This window comes from Onychostoma macrolepis, chromosome 04 (genome assembly GCF_012432095.1).
Source record: "Onychostoma macrolepis isolate SWU-2019 chromosome 04, ASM1243209v1, whole genome shotgun sequence".
NCBI lineage: Eukaryota > Metazoa > Chordata > Actinopteri > Cypriniformes > Cyprinidae > Onychostoma > Onychostoma macrolepis.
In genome coordinates, this window is record NC_081158.1 from 33,149,035 (window position 1) to 33,172,824 (window position 23,790).

The window sequence follows — 23,790 nt, forward strand, 5'->3', positions numbered from 1 at the left end:
TATCTTTTTTTTTTTTTTTTTGTTCAACGGAAGATAGAAACTCATACAGGCTTGGAACAACTATAGCGTGAGTAAATTATGACAATTTAAATTTTTGGGTGTACTGTCACTTTAAGATCACAGAGGCCATTGCTAAAATATTAACTGTACTTATTTAACATGGTGCACTGATTAAAACTTTCACAAGGTTGTTCCGGTTTTAATGGTCAGTGAATAGGTGAGGTTAACACTAGGACTAGTTTGACTGGTTGTTTGCTAGTATGCAGACTGGCCCCATTGGTCCGTTCCTGACTGTATTTGCAGCTCATGTCCAAGCATCTGTTGGGTCGGTCGTGTAGAAACGAGGCAAACACATCCAGAGTTTGAGCTTCAGCCCAACCAAAACAGTCTGGATGAGGTTCATGCCCAGATACACAGTGTTTGCTCTCCTACGGCCCAGTTCTGCGTAAAAGTTCCAGTACCACCAGCGCAAGCATCCCGAGAGTAGTAAACATGACCGTTTCTGTTTCCCACAATCCATCACACCTGGCAATAAGCTGTTGGGTTTTTTTTCCTGCACTTATTTTAAAAAGCCCTTTATCATTGGATTCCTGAAGGGTTAGTAGCCACGCACTTATCAGGGCTCTGACGCAAGCGCCGGTACTTCTGGAGGAAGGATTGAGGTGCTGTTTGGGTGGAGAAAGAGGAATAACACATTTCGCTTGGATTTCCTGGTGGTGCAGATTAGATTGGGGGAAGAGATTGGGATGTCTGGGTTCGAGTGAGCGAGAGGTTGGGCGTCGCTCAAGGGACGCCACGAAAAAGAAAAAAGGACCAAGTGGGCCAAGCGCTGCAAGAAAGATTTGCGACAGGAAATGAGCGAGATCTTAGGAAGTCATTTAGCGGTTCCAGAGCTTCAGCGCGAGCTATTACGCCAGCTTTGTCCAGCACTGACACTCAGATCGCTTTACTGAAAGGTTCACAGAGGATTCGCTGGATTTTTATGCTTTCTGTGGAAAATAAGTGGCGCTAGTCTATAAAATTGTGCAGAGATACAGTTGTTTGTATGCCAAATGGCCAAAGTTGAAATTGCCCTCGTCTAAGTATAGTTTTGATGTTTTAATTACATTTAAATTTCTATTTTATTTAGTCGTTTTTATTTTATTTTATGTCTCTTTTCAAAATTAATGCACTTACTGGTTTCATTTAAAAATGTTTACTAGTGTTCAATTTATAGTTATTAAAAAGTGATTTTCATGTGTAATACAGATGGGTTGTAAAGGTTTTAATTGTCTTAATATGCAGGTATCACAAAGTATAGTTATCTTGTAGCCAATATTATTTTATTTTAGTTTGTGTTGGAATATTTACAACACCATTTTAGAGCCAGACAAACAAACCAATAAATAAATGATTATGAGATTAAAGTCATAATATTTTGACAATAAAGTCAAATTTACAAGAATAAAGTAATAGCAATATGAGATTAAAGTTGTAGTATTTTGAGAATAAAGTCGTAGTAATACAAGATTAAGTAATATTTTATGAAGTTAAAATACAGGAATAAATTCTCAAAATATTACTCATATTGCTACCACTTTATTCTTGTAATCTTATATTTATTTGTATATTTGTTTTTTTGTTTATAAAACGCAGTCATAGGAAATTAGCATAGTTTTGAATTTTGTTAGCTTTTTCTTTTTTCTTTTTTTTTATTAGTTTTTATTTAATTTTTTGTTTTTTTTATTTTAAGGCTGTCACAGTTAATGATCTTAATGATATCATTTCAAACTGTTACATCTCTATTTATTACTAGTGGCATTTTCATGTGTAATACAGACAAGTTGTAAACATTTAAGATATTAAATAATAAAAATATTATTTATTGTATTTTATTTTGTTAGTTTGGACCCTAAATTTTATTTCCAGCTTTTCTGAAATTGAAACTTTTTATCATTTCGTTTTGTTTCATATTTCGTTAACTGTAATAACACTGCTTCAAGTCTCTGATGTTTTGGTTTCTAGATATTGCTAGTTATGTGATTGTTTAATACAAAGTGTCAGGGGTTTGTACAAAACACACCGTAAGTTTGAGCAACAGTAATAGAGATGCTCATATCACCAGAGTTTTTATTGTGTTTGGGCACAAGCACAGCAAATTCATGGACGGTTTGTCAGAGTTAACTGCTCGGAAAGATTATCAGGAGCCAAGAGGACATAATTTAAGATAATTTAGCATTCATAATAAAAATGTATGACTCTCAGAAGTATTTCTGTACTGTTCTCTGAAGGGATTGTTTTTTATCTGTTGATTTATGCATTTTTCTTGGTCATGAGGAAGTGTAATCTAGCAATAGAATGGGAGTATGTGAATACAAACAAGTTTTAGATGTATGAATTTCCTGGAATTCAACCACTATCCACAGGATGTGATGCAAACGTCCAAGTAATGTTTTGTAACGTGGGTGCCAGGTTGTGGTCAGAATATTTGAGGTGATGGAACCTGCCGAGTTCAAGGTATTGACGTCCAAAACTGTGTAAAACATTGGATTTGCTCTAATATAGAACACATTGAGCCTTTAAAGACAGCATGAATATAAATACACACACACATACTGTCACAGTGACAGAGAGAGTGTGAGTAAAAGAAGGAAAATCGGCTGAGATTTTCACCGTTTATTCTCCAGCGCTCCTCTGTGGATTCTCGCTTAGAACAGGTGGCCAAATCCACTTCCTTATTAAAGCAAGAGAAAAGAACAGGAAACGGGGCATTTTCCACTCCAGCAAGACACAAACAAGCCCTGTGTCTTCTGGAAACAATTAGGAGGAGCACAGTTGTGCAGCCAGGCATATGATAAAAGAGAAGTCTGGACTTTAGAAGCCGGTCCACCTCTCTCTCTCTCTCTCTCTCTCTCTCTCACTCTCTGGAGTGTGTTAAAACAGCCGAGGAGAGCAGAGTCTGAGTGACTTCATCTCCTGAGATCAGGACAGTGATGCAAAGACTTTTACCATGGTTAAGTCTTTAGTAGATGCATCAGCACTTCTTTTAGTATTGCTTATTTAGGAGTGGGGATTTAAAAGTTTTGGTGTGTAACTTGTCCTGCAACCTTTGTGCTAAATAAGCTGATTTTACTTGGCAGATAATGCCATTGAACAAAACATTGCAACATTTGATCTCACAAATTGGACTTTTTTCTTTCAATTTTAAATTATCTCATAATTCTGAGAAAATAGACAGTATTGTGAAATAAAAAGTCTGAATTGTGAGATAAATAGTCACAATTAATTTTTTTTATTCTGTGGTGAAAATGAAAAAAAAAAAAAACAGTTGTGTAAAAACAATAAACAGAGATGTAAACTTAGAATTCTGTAAAAAAAAAAAAAAGTCAGGATTGCCAGATATAAACTCACAACTGCATGATATAACCTCAAAATTGCAAGATGCGAGTGCAGAATTTCAAATTATAAACTCGGAATTTCAAGAGATGAACTTGAAATTGCAAGATATGAACTCAAAATGTCAAGATATAAACTCTGAATTTTTAGATATAAACTCAGAATTGCGAGATGTAAACTCAGAATTGCAAGTTATAAACTCAGAACTGCAAGATATAAACTTACAATTCTAAGATATAAACTCAGAATTTCATGAGATAAACTTGGAATTGCAAGATATGAAATCAGAATTTCAAGATATGAACTGAATTTCTAGATATAAACTCAGAACTGCAAGATATAAACTTACAATTCTAAGATATAAACTCAGAATTTCAAAAGATAAACTTGGAATTGCAAGATATATGAACTCAGAATTTCTAGATATAAACTCAGAATTTCAAAGTATAAACTTACAATTCTAAGATATACTGTAAACTCAGAATTTCAAGAGATAAACTTGGAATTGCAAGATATAAACTCAGAATTGCAAGATATAAACTCAGAACTGCAAGATATAAACTTACAATTCTAAGATATAAACTCAGAATTTCAAGATGTAAACTCGGAATTTCAAGATATAAACTCAGAATTTCTAGATGTAAACTCGGAATTTCTAGATATAAACTCAGAATTTCTAGATGTAAACTCGGAATTTCTAGATATAAACTCAGAATTGCAAGATATAAACTCAGAATTTCAAAAGATAAACTTGGAATGGCAAGATATATGAACTCGGCATTTCTAGATATAAACTCAGAATTTCAAGATGTAAACTCGGAATTTCTAGATATAAACTCAGAATTTCAAGATGTAAACTCGGAATTTCAAGATATAAACTCAGAATTGCAAAAGATAAACTTGGAATGGCAAGATATATAAACTCAGAATTTCAAGATGTAAACTCGGAATTTCTAGATATGAACTCAGAATTTCTAGATATAAACTCAGAATTGCAAGATATAAACTCAGAATTTCAAAAGATAAACTTGGAATGGCAAGATATATGAACTCGGAATTTCTAGATATAAACTCAGAATTTCAAGATGTAAACTCGGAATTTCAAGATATAAACTCAGAATTTCTAGATGTAAATTCGGAATTTCTAGATATAAACTCAGAATTTCAAGATGTAAACTCGGAATTTCAAGATATAAACTCAGAATTTCTAGATGTAAACTCGGAATTTCTAGATATAAACTCAGAATTTCAAGATGTAAACTCGGAATTTCTAGATATAAACTCAGAATTTCAAGATGTATACTCCGAATTTCTAGATATAAACTCAGAATTGCAAGACGTAAACTCAGAATTGCAAGTTATAAACTCAGAACTGCAAGATAAAAACTTTTTGTAATTTACATTACAAGGAATCAGAATTTCATCTCACTTTTTGTCCATATAAATATCAGCATCTGCACCAAGTTGCATCTCTCTGCTCAGTTTGGGCCTCTGAATGAAACTGTGGTGTTTTTCCTTCATATTCTCACTGTATGAGCCTAATATATCAAATATGATCAACAAAAACACTTGCAAACTTCTGTCTAAAGGTCCCATAACTGATTTTTCTTATGTCAGGCTTTACAGGGTTAACCTCACTCTTTCTCGAGGCAGCACCTCGATGTTTTCTGCATATTGTGTTATGCTTTACTCATTATTGTCCACGTGAAGAATCCTACATCTCTGTGGATATTTCTAAAACGTCCACATAATTTGTTTAGGGCGCTTTTTTAGGTCGGTTTCTTCGTTAGTATGCATTAACTGAGAAATTATACCTGCACGAGCGAGGACAGGCGAGACAGTTACTTGGAAGCAGGGTCTCTTTGTGGGAGTTATTTTAGGAGCCAGGCAAATTTTATCCTGCAGTAATTGCGTTACGGGTATTGTCTTCTGAAGAAAGACTGAGAACAGTAAGTGGGTTTGAAAATCCGGGGTATTAAAATGTGCTCTCGGCATAGCGTTTCCATCCATCAGCCGGTGGGACACGCACAATCAGTTTTAGCGAGAAACTCCGTAACCTAATTACAGTGAGTCAGCTCATCGTGTCCCTATGAAAACCCAGCGCTCATCAGCTGATGAAAGTCATATTTCAGTATTACGCCGTCGCACAACCTCACAACTATTCAAATGAATTTCTCTCAAGGCTTGTCTCGTGTTTCCAAGTGCTGCACCTATGATACAACATGTGCTTTCATAACTCTGTATGATCATCAAAGACGGTCGCTGCCGCTGGTTTTGGGAGCTCTTCGTCGATGCTAATCAAAGCCCGGCAGACACTTTTTAGCATACCATCCAGCTTTTGCACAAATAAAATATGTAAAAAGAAAGAAGAAAGATGATTTATTATTCACGTCTGTTCTCTTCTGTCACGGCTAAATCTTCAAAAGTGTTGTCATTTCTGATGTTCCTTCGGTTTTGTCACGTGAAGATGAGCGTGCAGCGATGACTGAACGTGTCTCGCGTCTCTGGACGTCTCAGGGTTATGACATCATCACGACAGAAACATTTCATCCTCTAATGTGAGAATGCTGCCTGTCGTCCCTGTAACTCATCCTGAAAGAATTAAGGCTGCTTTTCTCCATCATATTTCACCATATACACCTGCATGAGCCTGTGGTTGTGATGGTCGGGTTGATGAAAGTGCAAGTGTGAAGCCAAAAACTCTTTTAGACACACCGGGAACATGCCCATTTCATATTTCACCTCAAATTCTAGAGAAAAATATGATTTATATTTTAACTGAAGCTTATTTATCAATGTATTATGAAGCTTACTTACTTATTAACTCATAATTAATTAATTAAACTTCTATTATTAGGCTTATTATTATTTCAAGTTAAATACCATATTTTATACATAATGGTCGTATTTAACAAAGTAATATTGTATTGAAAAAGAATGTAATGACAATCACCAAATGTCAATAAAAAATATTTTTAAAAATACTTTTTAAAATATTGTTTCAATATAACTGATTAAATAAAAATGTTTTGTACAGTAAAAATATTGTTTATAGTGTATATTGTTTTATATCATGTACTGTGTATTGTATTGTAGTAATAATTGAATTGAGAATCATGTAGCCTACATTTAAAGAAAAATTATATTTTAAAGATTTACTTTTTAAAATATTTAATTTAAATGTAACTAAAAATTCATATAAAATAGCTTTTACACAGTAAAAATAGTTTTATAGTAATGAGAAAATATTGTATATTCTATTATAGTGCATAAAGTATTATAGTAACGACAATTTAATGAGATTCACCATAAATGTTCTACTGCATTATGGTAATGAGAGGAAAACGTGCTTAAAAAAAGAAAAGAATCTTAATTGTCCTAAAACAAGTCAAATTTTCTTATATATTTTCTATTGAGATTTTCAGGTTAAATGTGTCTTATGTCTTTCATGAGGTTCACTCTCTTGGCTTTAGACAAAATGTTGACTCAGTTTTAGGAGTTGGCGACATACAGCATCATTCCAGACAAACGGGGAGGCTGAACAATCCGAACATATAAATCTCCCTAGATGCGTCATTGGTTGAGTTTGAGGCCGTGCAGTTATTCAGCTGAGCTTCATCACAGAGAGAGACTGATGGAAAGATTAACAATGCTTGGAATCCGACTAATGATTTCACGTCCTCTGTTACACTTTTGGACAATGTAGATGTTTCCCACAATTCCCTCATGCTGCAGTGGTGGATACAGTAGCTAATGCTGCAGATTGTGTTCCCATGCCACACTGAGGAGGAGGCGGGGCCTCACTGTGCAAAGCCTCTGATTGGTGGATGATGGATTGATGCTCATAAAAAAAAGAGGAAGGTACTTGGACTGTGCCTTTTTGACGCATTCCTGGTGTTTATGAAAACATGTCTGCGAGGTGGGGGAAAAAAACCTGAAAGTCCACAGTCATCTCTTGGGCCCCGGGCCCCTCACTTCCCCCAGGGCTCGGCTGTGTGAAAGCACACTTTTGTGCTCCGGTCCCCGTTCCCTCTACTGAGGTGGACTTTCACTGTTTTTCCTGGCAGGATTTGGACAAACATGCACCAAATTACGTCGCAAGCAAGCCCCCTATGTCAGACACATGACAAATAGTTTCATTTGGCATTATTGGGGAAAGTCAAGGAAGTTAACGAGCATGAGGCAGAGGCTGGAAAGAGGGAAGTGTTTTAAGAAGGTGGGTCAATCGAGTTATAGGGTGAGGATGATGTGACGGCAGAGCAAACAAACTGTTCATGGCTTTGGTTGTTTAGTTAGACTGTGTTTTTATCCTTCCTTTGTTAAACTGGGCTAGATTGTTAGTTTTTACAGCTGTCAATATGTTTTTTTTTTTTTTTAAGAAAATATGAATGTGAAACAGTGCTATGGTGTTGTGAGTGGTTGCTAGGGTGTTTTAATTGGTTACTAGGTTGTCTGAAAGTATAATATAGTTGTAAAATCTTAAATTTCAAGTGTGACATTTATACAGGCCGGATGGATGGATGGATGGATAGATAGATAGATAGATGCATGGATGGATGGATGGATGGATGGATAGGTGGGTGGGGGTTTGGGTAGATAGATAGATAGATAGATAGATAGATAGATAGATAGATAGATAGATAGATAGATAGATAGATAGATAGATAGATAGATAGATAGATGGATGGATGGATGGATGGATGGATGGATCGATGGATGGATAGGTGGGTGGGTAGATAGATAGATTACTATTAGCGTAAGTGGTTGCTATGCTGTTTTTGATGGTTACTAAACAGTTTCTAAAGTGTTAAGTAGCACTAATAATGATTGTCTTATTTGAATGTGACAGACTGTAACCGTGTTAATTAACCCACATGTGTGTTTTACTTTTTCTTAGATTTGGGGTCACACACAGGACAGGTTTGTAAACATCATGTAAACATCATAATGTGATTAAGTCCTTACTCTAATTATTGGAAATAATCACATTATTTGTGCGCATTCACTGTAAAAGAAAAATCAGTCAGCAAAAAAACAATACCAAAGAAGAAAATCAAAAAAGTGAGATAACATCAGATAAACACACAAAAAAGGACAGGTTTAAGGAATGAATTTTGCCAGATTCCATAGAGAGACACAGGCTGTGCTGTTTGAAACGCATTTAAAGCTCCTGATGCTAAAGCGATTCAGCGTGTGTGTGTGTGTGTATGTGTGGAGGGGGGAGTGTGTTTATGATTTGCCGGGCTGATTAAGGAACGGTCCAGAATGCAGTTTTAATTGAAGCGGTTTTGCTCGCCTGCTTCCAAAAACAGCGCAGCTACGCATTCCTGTCGCGAGTGCCGTCCTCGACATCAAAGCCCAACCACCATCCATGCGGCTATTAGCATATGCTCTGAAATCAACCACTCACCTGCTTCAACGCCCGAAATGAGCACATATTCATCCAGCACTCGAGTCGAGTGTGTACACATATATTGTGCCTGAGAGTTTGCCAATAGCCCTGATTCTCTCTGAGCCTCATAAATAATTAATTGGAGCACAAAGATAAAGAGCTTCATGCTCATATTTGTCCTCAGTTACACTCATGATGTTCGAGTGGAGTCGTATGGAAGCTTCTGCCATTAAATTAAACATAAACAAGGTAATTTTTATCTCACAATTCTGACATTTGTTTCTCACAATTGCGAGGTTACCTCTCACAATTCTGACTTTTGAAATATAGTGTGATACAAACTTACAATTGCGTGTTATAAAATCAGAATTGACTTTAACTTGCAATTGCAAAGTTAACATGATTCTGACAATTGCAAGTTATAAAGTCAGAATTGTGCGATATAAACTCGCAATTGCAAGAAAATGTCAGAATTGTGAGCTGACTTTTTCTCCTCAGATTTGGACTTTATAACTCACAATAGCAAGTTTATATCTCTGCTCAGAGAAAAGAAGTCAGAATTGTGAGATAAAGTTTATATCTTGCAATTCTCAGAATTGTGAGTTTATATCACACATTTCTGACTTCATATAAACTCACAATTTTGACATTTTTCTCACAATTGCAACTTTGTCACAATTCTTTTTTCTCGCAAAAGTTTAGAACTGTTAAAAAGTTATTTATATCTTGCAATTCTGAGACGAATTCAGAATTGAGATATAAATTGAATTGCTAGAAAAAAGGCAGAATTCTGAGTTTAAATCTCGTAATTCAGACCTTTTTCTCAGAATTGCGAGAAAAAATTAAGAATCATTGGATATAAACTCGCAATTGTGAGAAAAAAGTTAGAATTGTGAGTTTATATAACACAGTTCTGACTTTTTCTCGCAATTGCGAATTCATATTCCGCATTTCTGACATTATGATACGTTTTTGTCTTTCAGTTCTGAGAAAAAGTCCGAATCAAGAGATATAAACTCAGAGTTAATTCTTAGTTTATTTCACACAATTCTGACTTTTCTTCTCAGAATTGCAAGAAAAAAGTAAGAATTGGGAGATAGGAACTCAGAATTCTGAAAAAAGAAGTCGCAAGTACCTTCCATAGGGTCAGAACACACGGGCAGATTTTGCCATATTTCGAGCAGCTGTTGGTTGCTGGGGTCAAAGGTCAACGTGACCCTGAGTGATGGAATGCAGCTTTACTTCATTGTTTTTTCTCCCAGAGGTCAGTAATGAAGGCCCAATTGAAAATGCTCTGTGTACTGACCTGCTATTATAGATTGTTGTGATTATGAATGACTGTAATTGGGGGAATTAAAAAGCATGCACTTGTATTTACAGGAGGCTTTTTTGCTTTTACGCTTCAGCGGTTCTTTGCTACCATTCTAGAACCGGCTGTTCTTCCAAGAAAAAGATTTTTGGCCCAGCGGAAAGTCTCAGAGCACGTTTTTGGGTCAGATTGGATCCTTTGTACCAAAACATGTCAAGCTCTGGTCTCTATGCAACAGCTGAACTAAACAGATACAGTTTAGCTGAAAGATGTGATGCTAATGAGGTTCCGGAAATATTGCTGAGGTTTATTTCACCGCAGGCTCATGCTGACAGACCTTTGGTCCACTTTGCATTTCGATTACATAAAACTTAACCAATCCCAGTTCATTCGGATCTCTTTAGGGTACAAATAATTGCAAAGCAATCTCAGTCTGTGAACGGTTATGCACTAAACTACTAGCAGAATTGTATATAGACTTTGTCCAGATTTCTGTACATCCAAAAGTAAAAAGTACTTAAATTTCTTTTAGAGAATACAGTTGTGCCCATGGACTAGTCACTCCAATGTTTTAAACTGTTCACAATCAGGGTTATTTTAGTATTATCTATTTACTATTATATTTTCATTTATATTTTAAATTAGCTTTTATTTTTACACTTTGTTTTCATTTTAATTTTAGTTACATTTTTAGTAATCTTGTTATGTGCTTTTGTCATTTTTATTCGTTTTTGTTTATCTTATTTTAGCTTTTAATTTTAATTTTTTTTTTGGTTCAGTTTTAGCTGATATTTATATTATTTCTAGTTAGTAATTTTAGTGCTTTAACTTAAAATAAATGAAAAATTGTGCCTTGGCCACTAATTTAAATAAGTTTGTAATACGTTTTTCTTATTACTTTATTTTATTTTATTTCAATTAACAATGTTTTAATAGTTTTAGTTTTAGATAGCCTTTGCCCTTTGCAGTTCATTTCCCATTACCTTCCACAATGTGATGCATTTTTGAGTAAAACAGAATATTTAGCAAGAAAAAATTGTGGGCGGGGCTTGAGTTATCCATTTGGATTTGATTGAACTGTGAAAAGTGACAGGTGATTGGGGGGAGGGGCTTAAGGATGTGAGCGAAAATAAAAGTCATTTCAGAGTTAAAGAGTTGACTTTTGCATTTTTCTGGCTTTGCAGTCATTTTGCAACATCAATACTAATTGAACTGAGTTGAATCAACACTGAACTGATTTGAGTTGCATAATGGCACCATTGTCTTCTGTAGGGATGCTTTAAAGCTGAAATTGATTTCATATGATGCATTTTGCAACATTAACGTTTATTACTGTGAAGCTGCTTTGAAACAGTCTGTATTGTATAAAGCACTATGTGCATGTGACATTATGAAAGGCTGGGACTGCGAATTGCTTGTTTTAGTTGATTGGCATATCCATGACGTCTGAGTGTTTGTTGTACTCCCTTTTTCAAATGAACATTTAACAAGCACGACTCTTAGAAATAGCAGCGTGCTCGACCAACACAATGCATGTTTCAAATGACTTATGTAAATGTTCAGGCAGATTGCTGAAAACCCGGCCCGTGCGGTGACAGTATCCCACAATTCCATCCCAGCGTTCCCTGAGGACGGCTCTCTGCATACAGAACATTCTCCATTCAGATCCTAACCACAGGAGTGTGTCTAGAGAGCAGCGAGAAGCGAGCAGGGGTGGAGGTGAAATTATGCTTTTATACTCGGCGTCTTGTGCCAAGCCGGGGTTTATGCTAGAGCTGATGTACTAGGAGGGAAAATTGAATCTTCTCCCAGACTTAATCCTCAATCGCTCCACCTGTAATGCATTTTGGACTCACATGTTCGGTTCCCCCACACAGTTTCATGCTTATATTTCAGCCTTTTCTGAACCCAGAGCGTCTGATTATTTATCACAGGCCAGCGAAATGTTTCAGACAGGCAGTTTTAAAATGTTTCGAGACTTGCAAATAGATTTAGAAGTGTAAACACCTCCGTGTCTGCGTACAATTATTCTTTTCTCGTGTATAACTTTGGCTTGAGCGCGTCTTTCCAATGGAACTGAATGTTCGAGAGCGTCGTGACACGTTTGTACAGTAAACAGGTTCGAAATAGCCTCAGGTTAATGCATTTCAGAGATCAATCTGAATTCATTACGAAGGTGAGCAGAAAACATTTAGACATTTAGAGAGGACAAAAAGTTAAATATTTGATCATTGCATCTTATCGCTTAGAAAAAGTAGAGCCCTTTAGTGGCAAACGGGGAAATGGCTTCAGCATCAAGTGGATTTTGGCCACTTATTTTCAACTACGAATATTTTGTGGTATACTGATGAAACACAAATGTGTCCTTCCTTACTTTAATCCGTGGTCATTATACTTAAAATAAAATGTTTTTTGAGACATTTTGTTGCTATTAAAAAACATGTTAACTGAAATTAAATAAAATATTTATCATTTTAATTTAGTAGTATAACTTGATGAACTAAAATAACAAAAACTGAAATAATAAAAGTTAATAAGAACTTAATAAAAACTTCAAAACGCAAGAATTAAATTGGTCAAATTTATAATAAATATTTATATACACACACATGCCAAAAACTTCTAAAAATGACAAAAACACAATAAAAATACTAAAATATTAACTAAACTGAAAATGGGAAGTATAGAAATAAAAACTGATTGAAAATATTAATAAAAACTCAGTGATACCAAAATAATACTGCTTTAGTCTTGGCTTTCTTCATTTTAAGACCATTTAAGCTTCTTTATACCATTTATAATATTCCATAATGCCAAATGAGCTTTTCCTTCAACATATTTCCCACTTATTGCATTAACCTATGATGACCTAACATCATAATACAGGATTTAGGCATTTGTTTTGACAGGGGCGTTTCCTTATCCTTAGAAGCAGCTCTGCTGTGCTCCCGCTTAGGATCTTTCCCTGCAATTTTTATCCTTATCTTTATTTTGCTGTTCGGAGGACATGACGCAGGGACTTAATATTAGTTGGCCCTCAACTGACCCAGGAACCGAGACCGGAAGAGACTGTTGCCTCTGCAGCTTTCCAAACAAGCACTCCCACATTCCCTGTAGCTGCTCCTCACCGGCGGGAGGCCGGGAAACTTGGAGCGTCACAGTGGGATGTGGACATCCATCAGACTCTTGAAATGCCTCGGCTGCCAGTTTCTGCCCAGCCGACAGAGAGATGGTCCTTAGTTCCTGTGCTGGAAACTGGTTTTCTTCCTCCTGGGAATTCTGCCCACATTAACGAGTGCTTGTGTGAATGGCAACCAGATTGGGAATGCCATCATTCATAGGATTTTTGTTTGATCTCGCTCTTGCTGCAATGATAGGGAGTTGTGTTTACCAGTGAATGTTAAATTATATATTAGAGGAAAATTGCTTAGCAAGAACTAATAGCTAGAAAAAACATATGATTTAGTTTGATCTCAATCAGGCATTGACAAGGAAATGTTTACTGTGAATGTTAACAAACTGTAAAATTTTACTGTAAAGTCAAAAGCTTGAATCAAATAAACACTTAAAAATCTGAAATAATTCTTGATATCTGAGGCTGATAACTGAAGTTTTGTGGTGGGGGGGGGGTCCAAAGTCTTAATTAAACCAGCAGAAAAACCAGTTACAGTGACTTTCATATGAATTCTGTTTGATATCGCAGAAAGTGATTTTATGTGTTAACCATTTGATATGCAAATCGTGTTAATGAGCTAGAAAAAAAAAATTTTTAATCTGTCTGCACAAACCAATACTGAAGAAAGAAAATTTGAATTAATTAAACTCTAAGATATCAAATAATACTTAATATTATTTGAGGAAGTCAAATAATATTATTTGGGGAAGTCGTGGCCTAATGGTTAGAGAGTCGGACTCATAATCCTAAAGTTGCTCCCCGGGCGCCGCAGCATAAATGGCTGCCCACTGCTCCAGGTGTGTGTTCACGGTGTGTGTGTGTGTGCACTGCTGTGTGTGTGCACTTTGGATGGGTTAAATGCAGAGCACGAATTCTGAGTATGGGTCACTTTCACTTTCAATATCTGGGGCGGATAAATTAGGTTTTGTGGGGGGGAAATGCACAAATGCAAAAAAATAAAATAAAATAAAAAACTTGTTTAAACCTCAATTAAATCAGTAAAAATAATTGCCAAAAATTGCCAACTATAAAATGTTACTTTCATGTGAATTTTGTTTGATATCGCAGGGAATTGTTATTATCAGTGCGTTTACATGCACCCTCTTAAAGCGATTATAATGAGATTTTTACAATATTGCAATTAATCTTTAGCTCATGTAAACTCAATAGGCTACTTCGATCTAAATAATGCGATTAAGATCATAATCGCAGCAAGCATAGTCGTATTAACATAGGTGGCGTACACCGATTTTAATCGAAATATACAGGCATGTAAACACCTTAATCGCAGTATTGCTGCTTTGACCAAAGTGCGCATGCGCTAGTGACATACATGAATGACGTGACACACCTGTAATAATACGCAGATTAGAAACGATGGCGGGGAAGAAAGCATCGCTTTTCTGGGAAAAACACAACTCGCTGCCACCAGTCTCTGTTCCTTACCCTCATCCAGAAACGGCGAGTAGAACACGATAGAATTCCATCACATTTCTATGGCGCCGAAAAAGCGTGGAATACAGCCATACAAAATCATTATGCATTAGACGTAAATAAATTAAAACAGCGGCCAGTAACACACCTGCTCTTTCTGAGTCCATCATTTGTGCTGTCCAGTGGGGTATGTGAATAACGGCAGTAAAAAATTAATCACAATTCTTAGTGAATAATAAGAATAATGGAAATTGCATGTAAATGGGAGTGAAGAGGTTTGCTCTTGACATGTAAACATCATAATGCGATTAAATCCTTCCTTACTCGATTATTGGAAATAATCGCATTATTCGTGCGCATTCACTGTAAAAGAAAAATCAGTCAGCAAAAAAAAAAAAAAAAAAAAGTGAAATAACATCAAATAAACACACACACACACAATTCAATAATGTTCTTCTTATCTGGGGCTAATAAATGAACTTTTTTAATACAAATCCTTAATTAAGTCTGCTAAAATATTAATGTTAAAGGAAAGTCAGTCAGTAAAACTAAATGACAAGAAAGCGTGAAAACCCAAAAAGTGACTTTTATATTAATTTTGTTTCACAACTCAGGGAATTGTGATTTTTAGTTTAATGTTGGCTACTATAAACTTTTACTGTAGGAAAAGAAGAAAAGCTGTATTCAAACAATTTTAGGGGTTGCATCATGTTCACATAGTGCCATTTCACCTTTTGCACAGCCCACACATAAAAATTATAGTTATTTAATAGATAGGTTTAATGAAACCATCGGAATTGTGTGTTTTATCTTTTTTTTGCCCAAATTCCATACTTGAGAAATCTATTTCCCGCCAGTTAAACGGACCCCATATACGGAGAGGTCCTGACGATGACGTTCGGTGAAGGTGAGTTCTAAAAACGAAAGAGGGAAGAAAGCACATGGACGCCGGCAGCTGAAATCAATAAATCAACTGATTGATGCTCTGAAATATCGGGATCACCGTCTGGCTGTCGATATGGAGCAGCGCGCGCTCTCTGTTTAAGGACCGCCTCGCGGGCGACGGGACACTGGCCAATACGATCCAAAAGTCACGGAAATCTTTGTGCAGCGAGAGTTTCCACGCGTGAAAATGATCCGAGATGGGGAATAATCCGAGAGAGAAACAAAGAGAGGGAGAGAGATCACTGATGATGATGATGGTGGTGGCCTAGAAACATCAGGAATTCCTCGCTCCGCTCGACTGGATCTTTAAGGCGATGGGGGATTTTACGCATTGCCAAGAAAACGGGCTCGCTTTCCTCCTCCGTGCACCGCGGCTTTACTTTTGACTCGAAGGAGGATGCATTGAAGTCTCGCATGCAGTCTGAGAGTCTCTGGCTGACGTGAAAAGGAACGGCGGCTCTGCGCATTAATGCGTGTGTGCGCGAGCGCGTACGCGTACGCGTGCTCTCCCGTGACCGATGGCACTGGAAACCGTGCGCAACGGCTATGTGCGCACTTGTGTCACTCCCGCGGAGCAGGACTGCTGGCACTCGCGTTTGGCTCTTGTGTGGAGCCGTAGGAGCCTCTCCTCGGCCGCGTGCGTCGCCTCGCTGTCCGTGCTGCTCGCGCTGCTCGCTGCGGACTGGGACGCGGAGCGCGCGTGTCACTTGGTGACGCTCGCGGAGCTCGCGTGGCAGCTGCTCTCCCCCGTCTTCACGCTCGTGTGTGCCTTCTTCTGGGTGGGCGTGTATCTGCTCCGTTGCGGGGTGCTCATCCGCACCGCCGTGTTCCTGCTCACCGTGTGCCATCTGGGCGAAGCGGCGGCGCAGTCGCTGTTGGATGCGCAGCAGCTGTACTCGTTCACCGCCACCGCGCTGGTGCTGCTCGCCTGCCTGGCCAGCGGGGCGCTCATGGTGGTGCGTCTGGGTCAGGGCATCTCTGTGCTCTTCTTCATCAGCATCATCAGGACCGTATCGCTGCTGTCTCTGCAGAAGGTACGCGCCAGCTGGAGACCCTACCTGGCGTACCTGCTCGGGGTGCTGGGGGTCCTGCTGGCGAGGTATGCGGACAGGCTGCTGCCACCGGAGCAGGGCGCATCACACCGGGAGGGATCGAGGGGAGATATTCCGGTATTTAAGAGGCGCAGGAGGTCGAGCTCGGTAGTCTCGTCAGACATGGCACAGCACGGCCAGCCCAGGAGCAAACCTCACAGGAGGACGTCGCTGCCCTGCTTGCAGAGAGACCAGGTAGGGGCACTTTATTGATCGCGCTGCTGTCGATCGCGAACGACGAAATCCGAACGTGATCGTCTACTGTAACAGCATGTTCGCGGATTAAAACGTGACCTTGTTGTTGTTATTATTATTATTATTATACACGAACAACAATAAAGCCGAGACAGCACGCGCTTTAAACTCTTTTTAGGCTGTGTTGCTTCTTAATTAAGTGCTCGTTTAACAAAACGACTCTTTTAGTGTTGCTATGGATCGTATTCATAAAAAAATAGGTCACGTTAGTGTTTGTTTGCATAAATTATAGTAGTAACGCTAATGCACTTATTGCTGCTGTATAGAATTATAATGCAATCTAAAGTGTCACCTCTTATTATTGTGGGTTAATGATCATAAATCTATCTATAAAAATGTGTTTCTGTCCGTTGTGGGGTTTTTTTCCAGAGGTTTTTGTTTGTCCTGCCACTTACTTGGATACTTGGAACGCTTTCACTCAAGCATGCATTCTTAGATTTGATGTATGACATAATATCAGCAGGAAAAGCTCATGGCTAAAGCCGTGAACTTTGACCTCTTGTACTCTATTAGGTGTGCTTTTGATTTTACAGCTGCGTTGTGTTATATTTGGGCACGTCGACGAAAATCTCACAGAACTAGCATGTATATACACTACAGTGGAGATGCATGTAGTTTACACGAATCTGAAGTTAATGTTTTTATGCGTGTGTTTGTGCATATTAGAGGTATTTTTGCTACATACACAGGTACTGAAGTCTGTATGTTGCACTATTTGACTTGTCAACGGAATGTCGTGGTATTTGGCTGCAATTACAGTGAAGCTGTACATTTCTTAAACTGTAGCTTTTTAAAAGAATCAGTCACCTTATTTTTGTATATTTTTGGGCATCAAAGCTTTTTTTGCAATTTGAATTAAAAAAAAAAATATAATAATTATTATTATTATATATATTTTGATTATTCTCTGCATAATTAATACATATTACAATATTTTTTTAGTGTACAGTGCATTGTTAGGATAAAGCCAACTATACACTACTAATGTTTAGACTGTTGATTAGCAAAGTACACAAAATATTTAGTTGAAATGATCTAGTTATTGAAAAATAATATGTCCAAATCATTGCCTATATGGTTAAGCATGGTGCTGATTGATTGTCAAATAAATTGCAAATGTTGTAGTGACATTTGCTCATCTTTTAGTCCTGTTTTCAGGCTTGATTTAAGCTCATTTATGCGAAAATAAGATGAACTTGCATTTAAAGTTTTGCATTAAATCCTGTAGTGAATGTAAATGAAGTGACACGGTTTGCATCGTAACAATGGATGAATTTTGTATGGATTCAATTTTTCTTCCTTTGTGAAAACACTAAATGTCCAGTGAGAATAACAGAGACGTTGGTCTTTTTGCTGCTTTGGTCTTCGAGTATTTAATTTGCGCCCCCTAGTGACCGTATAATTAATGCATTAGGGACCTTTTGCCTACGGGAACCTTAAAAGGAACAAAATTTGTGACAAATCCATGCATTGTCAGTGCAACACTTGTGAAATGGAAAAGAACACAGACTCCTGAGTGTGTTTTCCATCTTCTGCAACACACACACCTGGTGCACATGTGTGATGTCTGGAGTGATATTAGTTCCTATAGCGGTTTCTGTGCAGTTGTTTTATCTGTGTGGTCTGGCTGTGTAAACATGCCAGCGTGTGACCCCTGCGCTGTTCACGTCGTCCCGGCTGTCTGCTCTGACAATAACCTGTGTGTCTTAATGGGCCACACAGAACAGCGCGCACCGCGTGCACCGAGACGAGCCTTTGGTGTCTGTTTGACGTCAGAGTTTGGTTGGTGTGAAAGCGGTTTTCTGCGACAGGGTCATGAACTCTGGTTCAGTTTGCAACTGTTATGAATATATGGATGCGATCACATGTTGGTGACGTTAATTTGACGTTAATTCGAATGTTTGCACGCTCCTGACATTGCATGCTCCTATTTTTAACACACAAACGGTGTGTTAACTTGAATATGTGAGACTTCTGGTGTCATTCGCTTTCAGTTATTTTAACTGTACAAAAACAGCCTATTATGCTGCTTGATATTGCAAACAGGTATTTGTTATCATGCGATTATAATAATGTATTAAAATAATAAACACACTGGGTTGTGGTGCAAATATTTTACCATTTACCGCACTTAGTTATTTACCTAAAGCTATAGGCTTACCTATGGCTTATATATCAGAAGTCTCACTTTCACAGAAAATTGAAGGTGGGTAATGCATTCTTCATAGCGTCTCATCTGTCAGTAAATCACATTTAAAAAGCTTCTTGTGTTTTGTGCATCTCTTGCAATCCATCTGAAGACAAATGCTAGTTTGTGGTGTTTTGATGGTAAACAAATACTTCAATAGCACAGTAAAACATGAGTCTTCTTATTACCAAAGGCCAAAAGTGATGTCTGGAGGGGACATTTGCACAATATTTGCTTTTAATGACCCTACAAGTTTAATTAAACCATAAAAATATGAGGAATGTGTTATACTGGGAAGAGAAAAACACTAAACTTTAAAAAATTATTTGGCAGAAAAGGCAAACTAAGTATACATTGACTACACTATAATCAATTATTCATATTTAATTGGTTCTCTCTTGTACACAAAAAAATAGTTTGAAACAATTTTCACTCAGAAATTGCTTGTAGTTTTCACAAAGACGTGGCAAGTAGCATTGAATTAAACTTGAAATTTTAAAGTACAAAGACTGAAATTGTATTTTCTTGTAAAGTATATTCCAATAGTCTTTGTCTAATTTACAACTTTGAATAATCATTTGATTAGTAGCCATTTTCATGCAATATCACAAATGAAACCATTGAAATGTGAAGCTCATGCAAAAGGTTTACACTCTCCAAGCACAACTACTCAGTATGTTTAGAAATTAACATCAATGTGCTTGAATAAAGGGCAAATATATCAATTTTCCTTGGCTGGACATCACGTTGGGCCACTATTGTACATGATGTAGTTCACATCATGAGTTTGATTCCCGAAGAAATGCATGAAGTGACAAAATGCAATGTAAAAGTCACTTTGGATAGAAATAGCATCTTCCAAAATGATGTACAGAACAGTTGCGTTTATTCATTTAGCTTTAGCTTTTATAGTAAATTTCCTGGAAACCAAACCCATGATGCTGTACATTTTCAAAAGTTACTAATATTGTACCATTTAGGTTCTAATATGGACACTTTAGGTACAAATATGTACCTTTTAAGGTACTAAAAATGGGTAAATAAGGTATAAAGGTGTACCTTTTTAAAAAGGCTACCATCCCTGTGACAGCTTTTGTTTTTTTGTTTTTTTTTCTCTGAGAATGTTGGTGTTGCAAACATTTTTTCAAAAAAAATTTCAAATGCCTTGTTAGGATAAAGCCTACTATCATAGACTAGTAATATTTAGACCGATGATTAGCAAAGTGCACAAGATAGCTGAAAAAAATGTCCAAGTCCAAACAATTGACTATTGTATGTTATCGTCACACTCCACGCTTTGAGCTACAGCAAAGCCAGATATAATTGTGAAAAGTTACTGATGCAAATGTACCAAAAAAGTACTATGTGAAGTCTTCGTCGAACCGAGCATTAGTAAATCTTTTAATTTGGGTGGTTGGTTCATAAACAGGAAGTGAGCTCAGAGCGGCTGTGACCATTATATGTCGTCCACTCAGTAGAGCACATGCCCTGGGCGCTTTCAGTGACGGACAGAAAATCATTCCCGTTATGAACATCGCTGTGTGAAGTGAGTTACGTAACGGTCTTCAAATGGACTGAGAACCAGGCTGAAACGTCTTCGCCCACTTGTCTTTCTATAGACTTGAATAACCTTATGTAGAGTTGGGATTTTAATAAACGTGTCCCAATGTCGAATTTATGAACGGTGTGGTCCGTGGTCCTCAATCTGATACAGTACATGCAGTTTGGACCTTTAGTTCTCAAGAACTGTTAGTTTTCAAGTGAACTAGTGCTCTAGATGATTGAAGGTTATTAAAAGTGTGTTTCTGGGTGGTAAACTGAAGCGTAGCTCACTGCATATGCCTGCGTTTAAGCACAGGTCTCCAGGGGACGGTGTTCGTGGAAAACCCCCGTTTAATGGCACGAGGAGCCGTTTCAACTCAAACACCTCACCGCGTGGAGCCTTTAGTAGCCTTTAGCGGGTCACTGAATTGCGATTAGCCCAGGGCTGCCTGGAAAAGCTGTTCGCCGTGAGCCGGAGCTTCTGGGCAGAGCCGAGAGTATTTAAATCTGCTCTTAAAGGGGCAGTCATTTTTTCAGTGTTAAAATACTTTCTCCTGTCCCAGTTTAATCAGGGTTTCTGTGGGTCTTACAGAGTCTTAATTCCAAAAATTAAGGCCTTAGAATTGGAGCAGAAAGTCTGAAATTCATGAAGTCATGGCATTCAGTGTTGCGTGCACTGCAAAAAATGAATATCTTTCTGAGGATTTTTCTCTTGTTTTCCAATGCAAATATCTTAACATCATTAAATAAAGATGCATTTACCTGAGATGCAAAATAAAGATATGGAGTCTTGTTATTTTGAGAAATTGAACACAATTTAGTAAGATTTGTGCTACACATTGGCAGATATTTGACCTTTTTTAATCATAAATTCACTTAATTGTATTAAAAACAAGACTTTTTGTTTTAGTCCAGTGTCAGTTTTACTTCTATTTTGGTTTGAATTTATTTGACATTTGCAGTGGAAAACAAGACAAAAATACTGCGGAAGAACATCAGTTTTGTGCAGAAGCTAAAGGTATTTACATATTGTAGTTAAGCTTTTTTTTTTTTTTTGTAAAATGAATTTAAAATTAATGGAGATCTGTTGGAAGTTGTATTTTCAAACTTTCAAGTGTTGCTAATACAACACATTGTGGCATTTATATTTATAGAGAACATATTGGTGCATTGTGTTCCTCCCTACTTAAATGTTCTTTACTTAGTGTTAAAAAGGTCTTAAAGTCTTAAATGTACCTTAGAAATTGTGCACAGACAAGTCAGGTACATAATAAAACAACTTATGCACATTTAAACAGAATTTTTGTTCTTGTTTAGAATTCTTGTGTTCTGTGTCTTCTTATGATTAAAATTTGCCATAACAGTTAATTAGTGCATGTCTCACCGGTGCTTTTGCAAGTCGGCTACTATCTAGAATGTTTTGTGGCAGACTTAAAATATAAAAGTGCAACTTTTGTCTTAAAGTGTGCATTAGGCTTAAGCCATTCATATGGTAGGTTGACGTGTGCATGAGTGTAAACACTGGCTCTCTAGCGCTTAAAAAACATTGCTGTGTTTGTTTGAGTGGCCCGACACATCGTCTTCAGGCATGTCGGGTGCAGAAATAATAATATTCAACCCATTTTACAGTAATGTGACGTATTTTGGAGTGTAACAGGATATTTAATGAGAAAAAACATGCAGTGAAGGGATGGACCTTTTTCACAGACTGTGATGATGTGTTTCCACAGTTATTAACATTGTAAATCTAGCAAGTTTTTAATACCAATAGGAGCTAATGAGTCGGAAGTTTTGCACATTTAGAGAAAACAGCTTACTTTGGGCTGGAAAATAAGGTGGATGGAAGTTTAGCTCTGCTTCTAGGAACCAAGGAAATATGAAAATTATCCGTTTTATTGGTTGATGATTTTTTTATTTAGGCTACATGCAGTAAATGTATTAACCCTCTGGTGCTCCTCGTGTGCTGGTCAAAAACGTCCAACTTTTTATTACAATGAAATGAATGTACTATATTTTAGTTCGATAATGTTTTTTATTTAAAATTTAGTAATTTTGGTGTATTTTCTAGAAATAAATTATATTTATACAATAGTTGTAATCCATTTAACCGCTTTTTGAGCATAGACATGAACATGACATTTCCAACTTAAACTGTCATAAATTCTTCAATGCTTAAAACTTAAGTTTTGACACTTTTTAAAGATAACAATTGGCAGATTATTGCTATTAAATTTATAGAAGTTTAAATGTATTATTATGAAAAATGCGCAAAAATACTATTTTCGAATTTTTTGTGAAATGTATAGATAACTTTACTCTAAAACTGCAAAAAAAAAACTAAATAAGGTGTGTTCCAAATTTGAGGTTGATATCGCAAAAAATGAGCTTTCAGTAAGATTTTGTTCGGGTGCAGTACCAGATGTTACTACTAGATGAAATTAACTTCCCATTCATTTCCAATACAGTCATTTTTGCCTGTGACTGTTTTTTTTTCAGGACCATTTAACCTTTTTAAATCATGTCCAAGTGCCAAAAACCTTTCGTACCATTCTGATAAACCAAAACTTTTGTCAAAAATGACCAAAGAGCATTAAGAAAGTAAAAAAGGTTTCACAATAACTTAAAAGACTAAGCTTTTGCTGCTTTCATCAAGTCTTTTCTCCAGATGATTAAATGCAGGGTCCTCCCATGTTGTCGTTCATCCCCAAAAGTAGAAAAACAGTGGCATTTTTAGTGGCCTGAGAATTTAAGATGTTTCTGTTTCTTTTGTGATGGAGGAAAGGATAACGTATTAGATTTCTGGAGGAGAAGAAAGGGTGTGCAAGGAGCTATTTGAGGGATGACGCAAATGGAGATCCATAGAGACCAGGAGTACGTTTCTGTGCCATGGGCTTTTTTTCTTTTTTAAGGGGGTCCTTTTCCCATGCAGCCCGCTGGAGATACGAGGTTAGTAGGTGGGACTTTTCTGTCGGCTGGGGTTGATGATAAACCTCTTAAAGCAGCGAGATGTGAAAAAAGCCAAGTGCTTGAGCTCACTTTAAGCAGACGATGTGGCCTGAAGGTAATGGTTTCCTGTCTGAAGTG

General features: G+C 37.1%; 1 protein-coding gene across 3 annotated transcripts in view; it reads left to right on the forward strand.

Moving 5' to 3' along the window:
• Window positions 1-15,127: 15,127 nt before the first annotated feature.
• The window catches only part of pde3a (phosphodiesterase 3A, cGMP-inhibited), a 97,507-nt gene continuing 88,844 nt past the window's right edge, over window positions 15,128-23,790 (forward strand). For all 3 annotated transcript variants that reach the window (XM_058772064.1, XM_058772066.1, XM_058772065.1), the window contains exon 1: window positions 15,128-16,916. In XM_058772064.1, the coding sequence (XP_058628047.1) occupies window positions 16,149-16,916 (768 nt within the window). In that variant the 5' untranslated portion in view covers window positions 15,128-16,148. The remainder of the gene's footprint in view (window positions 16,917-23,790) is intronic.